This window comes from Podarcis pityusensis, assembly GCF_964106645.2.
Source record: "Podarcis pityusensis genome assembly, chromosome: 6".
NCBI lineage: Eukaryota > Metazoa > Chordata > Lepidosauria > Squamata > Lacertidae > Podarcis > Podarcis pityusensis.
In genome coordinates, this window is record NC_138030.1 from 95,180,881 (window position 1) to 95,194,807 (window position 13,927).

Consider the following 13,927-nt stretch of genomic DNA (forward strand, 5'->3'; position numbering starts at 1 on the left):
GCAGAATGCAGAAGCAAACAAGACAGATACTAACTTGATTACAGCAGAATTTAAAGCTTTCTTTAAACTAAACTATTATGTTTCTGTCTATAAAGAGTTACTTAAAAACAAAAAACCAACAAGTTAGATACTTGGGGCCCTGTATAGTTTTGGTGAAATTTGTGTCTCCTGGACTTCTCGGTATTTGTTATTTAAAGTGTTTTTATAACAGTTTTTGTAGTTATTCATTCTCCCAAAATCTGGTAACCATTTTTAAACTGGAAGTTAAGAAACACTTGTCCAAGACTCTCCTCTGTGTTCCTGGCTCAGCCGGGATTTAAAACCAGGCCACTAGATAGAAATCTAATCATTGACCCACATTTGCTTTCACTGTGACTTGCAACCGATACAACTACTAGAGATTACAAACTTTGTTTCACATATGCAATAGGGAGAAGTTATGTTTTTACTAAAGAAAAAGAATCTTTCCCTACTCTCCACAAAAGTAAGAGTATCCTGTTGGGAAAATTCTGGCAGTGGGAGGAGAGGGACATAACACTCATCTTCCTCTCTCCCTATATACATAAAATTATAAGGCTGTCATCACACAGCCCCCATTGGAGGATTTGTCGTGCTGCACCACAATACCGGAATTGCGTAAAATCAGCTTAGCCATTGGAGGATATGTAGGGAATCATCACAATCCCAGATTTGCATGAAGTCGGGGCTGGGAAGGGGGTTAAAGGGAAGGCAAGTTGCACAATAGCAGTGCCCATGGCATGGGACTGAGAAGGAAGGGATACTAAGAGGGGGAAAGTGGTGGAAAGACAATGAGAGGGAAATGGTGGTTTTAAACAACAGCAGAGATATGAATAAAGCAGTGATGGAGAAAAACTGAGCGGGAAAATGTGGCAGTTTTAAACAATGGCAGGAGTTTGAGCAGAGTTAGGAAGGAGTACCAGTGAGGAGGGAAAATGGCATTTAAAACAAAATTTGAGAACTATGAAAAGGGAGTTGGGAAAGGCTCTGCTGTGTTAGCTTCTGGGTTGAACCCATCTCTGCTATTTCTCCTTGGTAAACCTGGTTTGTTTATGATTTAAAGGGCAAGCCCTCAGTGTACATCTATCCCTGCTTACACAAACCTCTGCTGTTGTTTAAAACCACAATTTTCATCCCAATCTCTCTCTATCTCTGCTTTACTCAAACTTCTGCTATTGTCTGAGCGCAATGAGACAGAAGAACACTACCTGGGGGGAAAACAGCTATTTTCCCTCTTCCATTCCTCAGCTGCCTCATGTGAGAAAGATAAAGGATGTGGAGCCCTCACATATTTCATAGCACCTTCAATACAGCATTTTTGCCATATGAAGTAAATATGAACATGAAGTTCCAGATTTAATTTAGAAGAGATAATTTTATTAACAAGCAAACACCCAGACATGCACCACATCCATCAACTGAAGTTAAGCTTCTCTAACTAAACAATTAGGTAGAATAAAGGGACGAAGGTTATCATGATGTAGGAAGGGGAAGGGGAACATGAGGGGAAATGGGGAAATGCAAAAGAGATTGCGAAAAAGGAGGGAGTATGAGGGATGGAATGACACTGGAGATGAAAGCAGGGACATGAAAGGTTCTGGAACATAAGAGGGGATGGTGGCTTCATAAAAGAAGGTGAAAAGGATGCTTAACAGTTGCAATATACAGGAAACCCCCATTTTAGGTGTGACCGATATGTGTGCAATCACACACATAGCACCGAACCCGGAAATGACTCAGAAAGGTAATAAAAGACATCACTAAAAGGACAGAAAGGGGGCGGAGTGGGGTGTTTCAATTGCATGCGATTTCACGCAAGCGCACAATGACCCGGAACGCAACCCTGCACAAGTTGGAGGTTGCCTGTATGGAAAGAGAAAGTTGTGGGACACTGCAGTTAAACATAACTATGCACAACTGCTAGTTAGTCCATGGAGGGGAAAAGGACTACAGAGTTGTATTGCTAGATAGACTCAGCTAGGTCACACCCGGAAATGGAGGAAGTAAAGCCTTTGTAGTGTGTGTGTGTGTGTGTGTGTGTGTGCGCGCGCGTGCGTGTGTGCATAATGTAACAAGACAGAGATGTGTGAGCTTGCTCCAAAGCTCACAGCACATGTTTGGAACTATATTCTGTATTTTCTATGGAGGGGTCTCTTGCCTGTATTATCCTTGCTGCTGCATGGAATACTGCATGACTTAGACCTTGAATCTGCTAAGTAAAGCATTTAAAACTTAAAGGTGTGTGGTCTGCTCATTGCAAGAGGGGTAGAAAGAGGTTAGTGGCTGTGTGCAGATGAACAATGTATAGTCCTAACGCTGTACTGCAGCTTAACTTTTGTGAGTTTAATCTCTGCTACTGGGGCTCTCAGTATGCTAGCCCCAAATTTTGAATCTGGGCACCCAGCCGATTCTTTTGTTTATCCACACACGTAGGTCCTCAGGGAATCATATATTAAATTCCCTCAGATGATGCACAAGATTACTCTGGGCATGGTTTGTGTACGAGGAGGTTGCAGAAAAAGAGTGCAGAGGAAGTATAGACATGAAAGCGAAGGTGAAAACAGGTGTGCAAGGCAGGACTGAAGAACAGAAGTGGCTTCAGAAATGGTGTTGAGAAGGTGAAAAATGAGCTTAGCAGTTGAACAGGGTGGGAAGGGGAAGCTGGAGGGGGTGAACGTGTTGGTGAGCAGAACAAGGAGGAGCGCACCCCCTAGTAAAGCATATATACAACATTAGAAATACTGACTTGCTATAAGCCCCCTTTTAGTCATACTTGAAATCAACATTAGGTGGTGCTATAACTAAAGTTTTACACATGGCTTGGCAAACTTAGGGCTGAGTCACTTCAGGCTGCAGACAGAGGCTTAAAAGGACTGCATGCTTCTCCATAGCACAATATCTCTGCACATAGAAAACTATGTGAAAACTAGAAAACTAGAGGAGTGTTCCCCTTAGCAAGGCGTTTGGGGCAGGAGGATATGGAGGAACACTTCTAGTATGAAATGGTACAGTTTTGTAACTTACTACAGAAACAATTTCTCAACCATATGTCAGGAGTGCTTTGGTGGTGTTTCCTGCTTGGCAGGGGGTTGGACTCGATGGCCCTTGTGGTCTCTTCCAACTCTATGATTCTATGATTCTATGATTCTAAGTGAAAAGAGGGTGGGAGAAAAGGGGATGAAACAATTTATTGCATGGGAATAGAGCCAAAGAACAAGAACGAACAGGGGCAACGCGTTCTGCTTTGCTGCTTGAGGTGAAACGGAAACGTTTGCCCCCACCCCCGTCCCCCCCCGGTCCCTGCTGAAGCCTGCCTCATCTGCGTTGCGCAGCAGTGCTGGCTTCCAGCGAGATCTCACTTGCTCTGTGAGAGCTTGCAATATTTCAGTGAGATCATGTGAGATTCGGTGAAATCTAGCCAGAAACCAGTGCTGCTGCCACTTCTCTGCCTGCAGGGTGGGGCCTCACCTCATGGGCTTTTGCCACTTGAGGCTCTTGCCTCACCTTGCCTCATGGACAGGGTCAGCCCTGAAAAAGAGCAAAGGTCGTGCTTTATTTAGGTGAAGCATCTTTGAGATACAACCGCATCATTCTCAGCAGCGCTTGAAAGTTTGGCTTTTGGTGACTTGACAATTGTCTTGTAGGGAACACCATGGATAGAAAAATATGTTAAATTAGCACCTTGGGTTTTGCAAAGCTACATCTCAGAAATCAGAGCATAGCAGACCAATCAGGTCCTTGTTGAGCGGAGTAAGCAAAGCACCCGAGAGAAAGAGCAAAGAAGGAAAAGAGATGGTGTGGTGACTTCTTTGTTTTCTCTGGCAAGGAAAAGCAAGACCCTGCTGTGGGAGAAGTTCTTGTCAAGAACATGGAACAATTGGAGGGCTGGAATGGGCACTCCTGATCCATGGTAGCTGTCAGAACCAGAGGCCACTACAAGCAGAGGGAGCGTCAACAGACATGGCCCTCCACAAGAAGAATTCTGAGCCAGCCCTTAGTCCCCTTCCTTATTCTTGCACTCACAGTGCAGTGCAGGTTCTGTGCTGATCCCAACCAATTAAACCAGATAATTCTTCTGAGGAAGCCTGTAACCAGTTGTATGCGATTATAAATGTACTAAAATAAGCAACCCAAGGTCACATGGTTTACATGATAATGCATCGCCATGTTTCACTTGACAAGCACCACATTTCATCCATTTTAAACCCTGGGTTCCTTCCCTGCTAGAGATCTCCTTTTTCTACCCAAGATTGGGTGTGAGCGTGGACGGAACTTCATCTCAGTGTAAGGGATGGAGAACAAGTGGCCTTTCCATGGCTCCCAGTTAATTCCCTGGAAAGAGAAAAACAGGTAATCAAGCATCACACCGGAACAAAGGACACTGCCCTGAGCTATACCAGGTCAGACCACTGGCTTGTCCTTGTCGACTGCTTCTCTGGGGCTTCAGGCAAGAGTTTTTTCCAGCTCTTAACTGGAAACACCAGGGATTAAACCTGGGATCTTTTGCATGCCAAAGAAACTGCTTGAATCTGTGGGCAAAAATTAAAACTCCTGCCCATGTTTATAGTAGAAATAATACCATTTCAACCATATTATTTTTCACTTGCTGTTATGGCCAATAAATAATAATAATAATAATAATAATAATAATAATAATAATAATAATTTATTTGTACCCCGCCCATCTGGCTGGGTTTCCCCAGCCACTCAGGGTGGCTTCCAACAAAGATTAAAAATACATTGAAATGTCACACATTCCCTAAACAGGACTGCCTTCAGATGTCTTCTCAATGTCATGTAGTTGTTTTTCTCTTTGACATCTGATGGGAGGGTGTTCCACAGGGCGGGTGCCACCTCCGAGAAGGCCCTCTGCCTGGTTCCCTGTAACTTGGCTTCTCGCAGTGAGGGAACCGCCAGGAGGCCCTCGGCGCTGGACCTCAGTGTCCGGGCAGAACAATGGTGGTGGAGACGCTCCTTCAGGTATACTGGGCTGAGGCCATTTAGGGCTTTCAAGTTCAGCACCAACACTTTGAATTGTGCTCGGAAAGGTACTGGGAGCCAATGTAGGTCTTTCAGGACCGGTGTTATATGGTCTCGGTGGCCACTCCCTGTCACCAGTCTAGCTGCCACAACAGCCCCATGGATTAGATTCAGTCCCCAAAACCTTTCAATAGGTGTTGATAAACTGCCATGCACCTATGCCATGCATCTATGAAAGTCTCTCCAGATCAGAGTGCCCCCACCAGCTTATTTTTGCAGGTCTTCAGAGCACAGATGGAGAACCTCTGTTTGTCTAACTGTCTAAAATGTTTCCTGCTCCACTGGTTTGAACATTGATGTCATATCCTATTGTTATCATGTATTACTGTGAATTGTGGTTTTAATTTCACTTTTATGCTGCATTTTATGAATGTTGTTAGCTATTCTGGTCTCTGTATGAGGAAGGGTGGAAAGAGGAGGAGGAGGAAGGAAAGTGTGCAATACTTTTGAGCATAGTAATTCTGAGTGATCAAAGCATTTCACATACACTGTCTTGTAATCTAGCAAGGTAGGTCAATATTATTAGCCTCTTATTCTTTGTGCAGGAAGAGCTTGCCAAAGGCTGTGAGATTCAACCTGGGGAGGAAGAGCCTTTCCTGAGTCATAGTTGTCTCTAAACCACTAAGGCACTGCTCTGTGGCGCCTCTTTCTCCATAAATCTGCTGCAATGTGCTTTTCAGCAGAAATGCGGCAAGAGGGCACACGGGCTCATCTTCCCATCTTTCAGGCTCTTTGTTCCAGACCTCAGCAGCCATTTTCTGACATATTCGGGGGGGGGGGGGAGTCTGTGCTCGTGATTAAGTTTTGAGAATTTCAGTTTTCAGATTTTCCTAACAACTGTATGAGAAAACCTAATACTGCAATCCTATATACACCGGTACCTGGGAATAAGTGTCCGTGGGGCTCACATTTGAGTAGACATGTGTAAAAATGTTTTAATGGATGGATCCAATGAAAAAACAAATCAAACATTGCAGCCCAAGGAATAACAACTCCTGATATAAATTCAGAGTTAAGAAATGGCAGAATAGAAAGGGTTTCCATTCCATTGTGAGACAGGTAAGGCAGTTCCAAACTTTTAATGACAACCGCAGGGAAGTGCCTCATGTTGCCAGCATTTTAGTAGGCACTTGGGGAAAAATCGCATACCTGATATATAAAAGGAGAACCATACAGCATGTGGGGGGAACATGTGGCCTTCCAGGTGTTGCTGACTACAACTACCATCAGCGCCAGCCAGCATGGCCAATGGCCAGGGATGATGGGAGCCGTGGTTCAGCAGCTTTTGGAGGGCCAAAGGTTCCCCACATCTGCTGGGCAGAGTGCCCAGTACTCACCTCACTGTGCTTGTCTTCGCCATATTTGCCATTCAGATTGGCCAAGTGGCAGTTCTTATACCACCAGCCACCGTGATGTGTGATTGCGCAGTTGCTGAGAGCAATGTCGCTGTCCCTGTCCCAGGTGGTAAATCTCCAACCATTGTGGTAAGTCATGGCATCCCCTGAATTGGGGGAAGGAAGGCAGCATTAGGACTACGGGGATCCTGGCTTCATTAAAACCCGAGTACACCTGGGCACCTGAAATAAGAGCTGCGAAAGCCTGCCTAGAGGAATCAGAAATACAAGGTAACTTTTCTCAAGGGCCAACATGCAGATACACAACTACTGCTAAAAGGAGAGAACACAAATGGCCAACTATGCAAGATTTGTATCAGCATCGGCTTCTGCAAAAATGTGCAGCTCAGATGGATGTTGGAATTGTAGTCAGCTCACAGTGGACTTTATTCACTGCTAGTAATCCTGCATGATTATACAGATATACTGGAAGTAAATTATTAAAAGTATTATGGGGAATTTGCTACTGCAGGATTCTGTAATGGCCCCTTTTTGTTCTTCTGAGCTGGACATACTTCTGAGTAGACAGACCTAAGACTGCACAGTTAGAGTAACTAATAATGAAGCAAATAAATAGCTAGTAATAAATCTCTTCATAGCACCTACCACTGAGGCACCAAAAGGTATCCCTTCTGACAGAGGAGTGGCTTTTGAGAAATGGTTACACCGATGAAGTCAACAAACACGACTGGAGTATGAGAAAGGTGGCAAAGATGTTTTTCTGTCAATATGCTATATCACCTACTAAAGGGAATGGTGATTTTTGTTGGAAGGGTAATGGAAAAATATTACTGGCTCCTTAAGTGCCAGGGTCATACTCGATTTAGACATAAAATTTATGTTGTCTGTGCTAGTGTTGTCTCTTTACACAGCCTCCCACTTATGTATATAGCACACAGGTGTGGTTTTGCTCCATCTATAAAACCACACATGTATATCTCTCTCTTTGTACATGCGTCATAAAGTGATTTCAGGGGGAAGAATTGCAAAGAAAGCTTTTTGCTTTCTATAAGACTATACTGTTAAACCAGCCTTCTCCAACCTGGTGCCCTCCAGCTGTTTTGGACTACAGCACCATGTGCTGGCTGTGGCCCAGAAGAGCAGCAGAGCACCAGGTCAGTACATAAACTATTTATATTCTGGCCATTTTAACACCTGACAAGCTAGTTAGCTCCACCCAGTGAAGGGTGTCTCACTGCTTCTGTGTCCAGTGTCTACACATGATACTGCAAGCCAAATAACGTTTTCCTTACCAGCGGTGCCTCTGTACTTCCCCACGGAGAGCTTGTATCGCTCCCTGCTGGAGCCCACCTGGAAGAGGTCATAGACGGCATAGGCAGACTCATTGTGCGTTCGTAAATCCACCCTCAGTTCATAGGGGACGGGGGCGCTACTGGTGAGCTGGTGCAGCTTTTCAAGGCCTGAAAGAAACAGTCCAGAGTAAGTTTGCAGACAACCACAGTTCCAATTGTCCGTGGCCAGTAAGAAATATTTCCACAGGCAACAAAGCCAGAAAGTTTTCATGACAAAGCTATAAATTTCAGTATGTCCAGAGTAAACTTAGCTGAACTCCACCCATTGTTTTTGCGACATAAATGCATACCGAGAGCTCTTCAGAGGCAATGTGCCTTCACCTCTCCTGCTGCCTGGGGGCTGCTCCCTGCACCTGCTCCGCCAGCCTGTGCCAAGCGCAAGCCGGCTGGCAGGGGCAGTCTGTTGACCAGCTTGACCTGAGCAGTGAGGCAGGGTCGCTCAGAGGCAGCTGGGATAAAGGTGGAGGTGGCATTGGCAGCTCTGCTGCAGCTCTTGCAGGGGACTCACCAGATGTGTGTGCTCTCCTTGGGGAAGAGACAGGGCTGGCTGGGGGGGCTTTGAAAACCACCCCCCAGGCACACCTGGGTGAGACCCAGGGATTTGCTTTGAGTGATTTGCTTTTCCCTGCTTGGAGCCCTCGCTCCTCTCCACTCCGCCTCTGTTTGCCCTTCCTCTCCTCTACCTGCTCAGCTCCTGACAACTGATTTGAATGCAAAGGGAGCAGCTTGAAGAGCCCTCCAGCACAGACAGGCTTCTGCTGCTTGGCACTGCCAGCGCACCCACCCAAGAGCTGAAGACACACACACAAGCTCCCAGGGGAGAAGGACTTTTGGGCGTGTCGGCAGCAGCAGCAGCAGCATCCACCAATTAAAACCAAAGAAAGAAATTCTGGACAAAATGGACTGTTTCAAGAGGTGGCAAAGAGATATTTCTAGATTTGTCTGGCAGGGCAAGAAACCCAGAATAAAATTTAAAATACTAACAGATGCTAAGGATAGAGGTGGATTTGCCCTGCCAGACCTCAAACTTTACTATGAATCAGCAGCATTTTGCTGGTTGAAAGAATGGCTGCTTCTTGAAAACACTGACATTTTGGATCTAGAAGGCTTTAATAATGTATTTGGATGGCATGCATATCTGTGGTATGACAAGGTCAAAGCACATAGAGCATTTAAAAACCATATTGTCAGGAAAGCACTGTTTAATGTTTGGATAAGATACAAGGATTTATTGGAAAATAAAACTCCAAGGTGGCTGTCACCAATGGAAGCAAAAGCCTTGAAAAAGCTCAATATGGAGGTCAAATGGCCGAAATATTGGGAAATTTTGGAACAAGATGGAGACAGATTGAAATTGCAGAGTTTTGAAAAACTAAAAAACAAAGTGCGAGACTGGCTTCATTATTATCAGATAATGGAGGCATACAATTTGGATAAGAAAATCGGCTTCCAGGTGGAAAAATCAAAATTAGAAACTGAATTGTTAGAACCCAAAACTAAAACTTTGTCAAAGATGTATAACTTGCTGTTGAAATGGAACACTCAGGATGAAACGGTGAAATCTGCTATGATTAAATGGGCACAAGACATTGGACATAATATTATGTTTGCTGACTGGGAACAGTTGTGGACCACAGGTATGAAATTTACGGCATGTAATGCCTTAAAAGAAAATATTATGAAAATGATATACAGGTGGTACATAACCCCAGTCAAGCTTGCAAAAATCTACCATTTGCCTGATAATAAATGTTGGAAATGTAAAGAAACGGAAGGTACATTTTTTCACCTTTGGTGGACGTGCCCAAAGATTAAGGCTTTCTGGGAGATGATATATAATGAACTAAAAAAGGTATTTAAATATACCTTCTTGAAGAAACCAGAGGCCTTTCTCCTGGGCATAGTCGGCCAATCGGTGTTAAAAAAGGACAGAACTTTCTTTATGTATGCTACAACAGCAGCAAGAATACTCATCGCAAAGTATTGGAAGACACAAGATCTACCCACACTGGAGGAATGGCAGATGAAAATGATGGAATACATGGAATTGGCGGAAATGACTGGCAGAATCCGTGACCAGGGAGAAGAGTCGGTGGAAGAAGATTGGAAGAAATTTAAAGACTATTTACAGAAATATTGCAAAATTAATGAATGTTAGAATGATGTTGGATTGAAGTTAAGGGGTTTCTAGCTGTACAGGCTAAAAGAATATGGAAAAATTGGTTTTAATATCTAAAATTTAAAATTTTAAGTTATATTATATCAAGATTAAAGATTAGGATTAAAAAGGAGGGAAAGGAATTGTTGCATAAACATATTTAATTAGAATACAAAAGAGGGGGGTAAGAGGAGGTCCGAGAAACAAGTAAATGTAAAAGAAGTGAGGAAAAGATGAAATTGTTTTTAATTGTTTTTTTTTCCCTTTTTACTTTGTATTTTTTCTTTTTATTGTTAATTTTTTCTTCATTAATGTGGTTTTTTTTTCTTGTGAAATTTTAATAAATATTATTTTTAAAAAAAAACAAAGAAAGAAAGCACTGAGAAAGAGACCCCCCCCCCTTCTTTTTGTGGTTCCTTTCCTTCCCACTCCCTCCATTGTGCATCTTCTCCAGTGCAACTAGTTGGCGATGCTGGCAGTTGCGCCCCTACAAATCTTTCACCCGGGGCCACAGCCCCTCTCGCCCTGCCCACCCTAAGCCACTGAGCTCACCTATCCATAGCACTGGCCAGAAAGACCAGATAACTATATATGCACGAGCAGCGGCACTTTTTACAAAACCTGTGGCACCCTTCCCTGGTCGCATACAGAATGCAGATACAGTACCAAGCCAAAATTCCCCAGCAGGGTCTCCAAAGCCTTCAACGTAGTTCCTCCAGCGCTTAAAGAAATCCAGCTGCCCTGTGTTCCGTCTCTGAAAGACCTGCAAAAGCAAACAAAAGCCAAGTGATAGGTCTGGTCCCTTGAACACAGAACACCAATGATAGGATGATAGATGGAAACTGAAGATAAGAAGGCTCAAACAACAGGCACAATAAGAAATACCTAACCAGATGAGGCCAACTTAATTTGACCATGAATTATAGAATTCTCCCCATCTATTTTGTTTGTGGAGTAACACCAATGCCTTTGTGATCCACTCTTTCTTTCTTTCTTTCTTTCTTTCTTTCTTTCTTTCTTTGCAGTTCTATGCAGCTTTTGGTTCTCCTCTCTTCCCCCCCCCCCCACTTCAACAGGTTATCAATGAGCTCAAGCACATGTAGTTATTGATTAAATCACAGGAGGAAAAGGAACTCCTTCTCTCACCAATATTCCTTTTTGTGCAGAGTTTTAACCATTGTGTGCATGAACTCATGCATATCAGTAAGCTGTAAAGGCAGGGAGGGGAGAGAGGCGAAATAAACAGTGTGGAGAAACCAGTTCCCAAATTAGAAATTCTCCTGGTTAAATGATAATGCAGAAAAGAGGAAACCAAGGGGCTGAACCAGCCCACAAGCAAGAACAGGAATGCCATGCAGGACATCCACTCACCCCTAACAAGGAAACTTCAAGGTAGGCTTTTTGAAGCATATGAAGACCCTGCCTTGTACTGTTGCATTTCTGACTACCACTGCTAACTTTCCAGGGGTTTGTGCTGCTACTCACCTCATCCCCCACAATACTGTCTGAATTTTGGTGCAGGTCCTGCAGAGGCAAGTATGCTTTTGGTGTGGTTGCTGGCAATATGACCACCAAGTGATAGTATGCTGCGTCACTCCCCTTGGTGGAAAGGGCCAAATCTGTCGCATGAGTGCTTTGTGAAAGGATAGGAAATAGAGCTGTTTAAGAACAGAACTCACTATCCATCCGCCTCCATCAGTGGCCATGTCACAGTACACCTGCAGGGGTCTGTTGACGTCACCGTTCAGGTAGATGGTGTACATGCCGCTGGCAGAGTGTCCATTTTCCTGGGTCTGGCTGCAGTCCGCAGGGAAGGGATAGCGCAAACTGACTGCAGGAGCAAAGGAGGGGGAAAGCCAAGTGAGCAAGTTCAAAAAGAAAGATGAAAAACAAAGAATATTTGTACAGCGCAGCAATATAAAGGAGGCCAGGGCAACCGTTTCTCTAGATTTTCCAGTTTTCCATTCTTAAGTTCAGTTTGCTCCCTTTTTGCATCAGTTTGCAAAAATGTTGGGGAGAGGGAATTTGTATGCAAGTTCACATGCATTTTCTGTGCCTTCCTCCTAATACACATTTTTGCACACAGCTTAATCAAATGCATTTTATGCATTATTTTCACTAATGTCGAAGTAAAAAAATTCCTTCCTGTAGCACCTTAAAGACCAACTAAGTTAGTTCTTGGTATAAGCTTTCGTGTGCATGCACACTTCTTCAGATACACTGAAACAGAAGTTACCAGATCCTTCTATATATTGAGGAGGTGGGGAGGGGTATTACTTAGAAGGGTGGTGGGAATCGGAGATTGGCAGATAGCTGAGATGAGCCTGTTGACGACTCTTAACGACTGTAATAGGTCTTACAGGAAAAGGCAAGGGGTGAGAAGGTGAGAAATGGCTTAGTCATGTATAATGAGATAAGAATCCGATGTCTCTGTTCAGACCAGGTTTCTCCATTGTTTTAAGTTTGGTAATGAGTTGTAATTCAGCAGCTTCTCTTTCCAGTCTATTTCTGAAATTCCTTTGTAGTAAAACAGCTACTTTGAGATCTTGTATAGAATGTCCTGGGAGATTGAAGTGTTCTCCTACTGGTTTCTCTGTTTTGTGATTCTTGATGTCAGATTTATGTCCGTTTATTCTTTGGCGTAAGGTTTGGCCTGTTTGTCCAATATAGAGAGCTGAAGGACACTGTTGGCATTTGATGGCATACACAATGTTAGACGATGAGCAATTAAATAGTCCCGAGATGGTATGTGTGATGTTGTTGGGGCCAGTAATGGTGTTGTCCGGGTGTATGTGGCAGCAAAGTTGGCATCTGGGTTTATTGCAGGCTCTGGTGCCAGTGTCCGTGTTAAGTCTGGTTGTAGTATTATTGTGGGTTAGGAGTTGTTTAAGATTGGGTGGCTGTCTGTAGGCAATGAAAGGTCTTCCTCCCAGAGCTTGAGAAAGAGAACTGTCATTGTCCAGGAGAGGTTGTAGATCTCTGATGATGCGTTGAACTGTTTTAACTTTTAATCCTCACCAAGAAACTTTCACTAATGTGTGCATTTTTGTGCACTCTCCCTGTTTTTTTTATATACGGTTTTTTTGTTTTGACAACTGCTTTGCAAAATTTGGAGAACTGCACATTTCAATTGATAGCTGCATTTCAGTTTGTGTCGGAAAGAGCAAGATTAGGCCAAATAAATCTATCCTCTATCCTACACAGACCACGAATGGCAGAGAGCAGGGAGACCCGAAGGGACACATGAACATGATCAAATGCAGTTTCATGAACCAAGGCTAAGGCTGCCAGCCTGTAAAACACTTACTGTTAGCATTTGTTTGGAACACCCAGCAGAAACTGAACTGGATATAGAATCCCTGCTGGAGGAGCACACTTTACCCTGCATACAATCACACTGAGACACACTGAGTTTAGGAAAAGAAGCAAGCTAATATTTGTTACCAGAAATGCATGCTCGACAGGAAATATCTCTAATTCTATCTACCTACAATGGAGATGCAAGAAGCGGTGCTTGCTTTTGCACCTCAAGAGGGAGAGCTCAAAGTATGTCTGCTGTCATCAGGGAGGCATGAAGGAGAAGGAAGGTGAGTAGGAAGGGAAACCACCAACCCTAAGATTATCTGTCTGAAGGAAGGTCAACAAAAGGAGGACAGCCTAGGAAGTCTGGAGTTTCCTCTCTCTGTCTGCTCTTTCTCATGCAGTTACATCAGCCTGCAGTGCAAATTGATCAGCACTCTTGTCACTTCCAGCACTTACCTGGGAGCAAGTCCCATGGAGTGCAATAGGATTTACTTCTGAGAAGACATGCATAGGATTGCACAGCATTTATGTCTAGCTGTGTTTGCTTATAGCCATCTCTCCAAACCCTTGTCTTTCCTTCTCTCTTACTGTTTTTCCCACTGTCAGTTTTTCAGATTATATGCTTCTCAGGGAGCAAATGAAGGATGGAGAATCCAATCAAATGAACAGTAGGTCTGTGACCCTGATGGCTTTGTCCATAT

General features: G+C 43.7%; 1 protein-coding gene across 1 annotated transcript in view; it reads right to left on the minus strand.

The window, feature by feature from the left end:
• Positions 1-3,314: 3,314 nt before the first annotated feature.
• TNN (tenascin N) overlaps positions 3,315-13,927 on the minus strand; it is a gene marked incomplete at its 5' end in the record, with an annotated part of 34,324 nt that continues 23,711 nt past the window's right edge. The window contains 5 exons of the mRNA XM_081010228.1: positions 3,315-4,350; positions 6,396-6,559; positions 7,706-7,873; positions 10,590-10,686; positions 11,603-11,754. Coding sequence (XP_080866354.1) covers positions 4,219-4,350; positions 6,396-6,559; positions 7,706-7,873; positions 10,590-10,686; positions 11,603-11,754 — 713 coding nt within the window. The 3' untranslated portion in view covers positions 3,315-4,218. The remainder of the gene's footprint in view (positions 4,351-6,395; positions 6,560-7,705; positions 7,874-10,589; positions 10,687-11,602; positions 11,755-13,927) is intronic.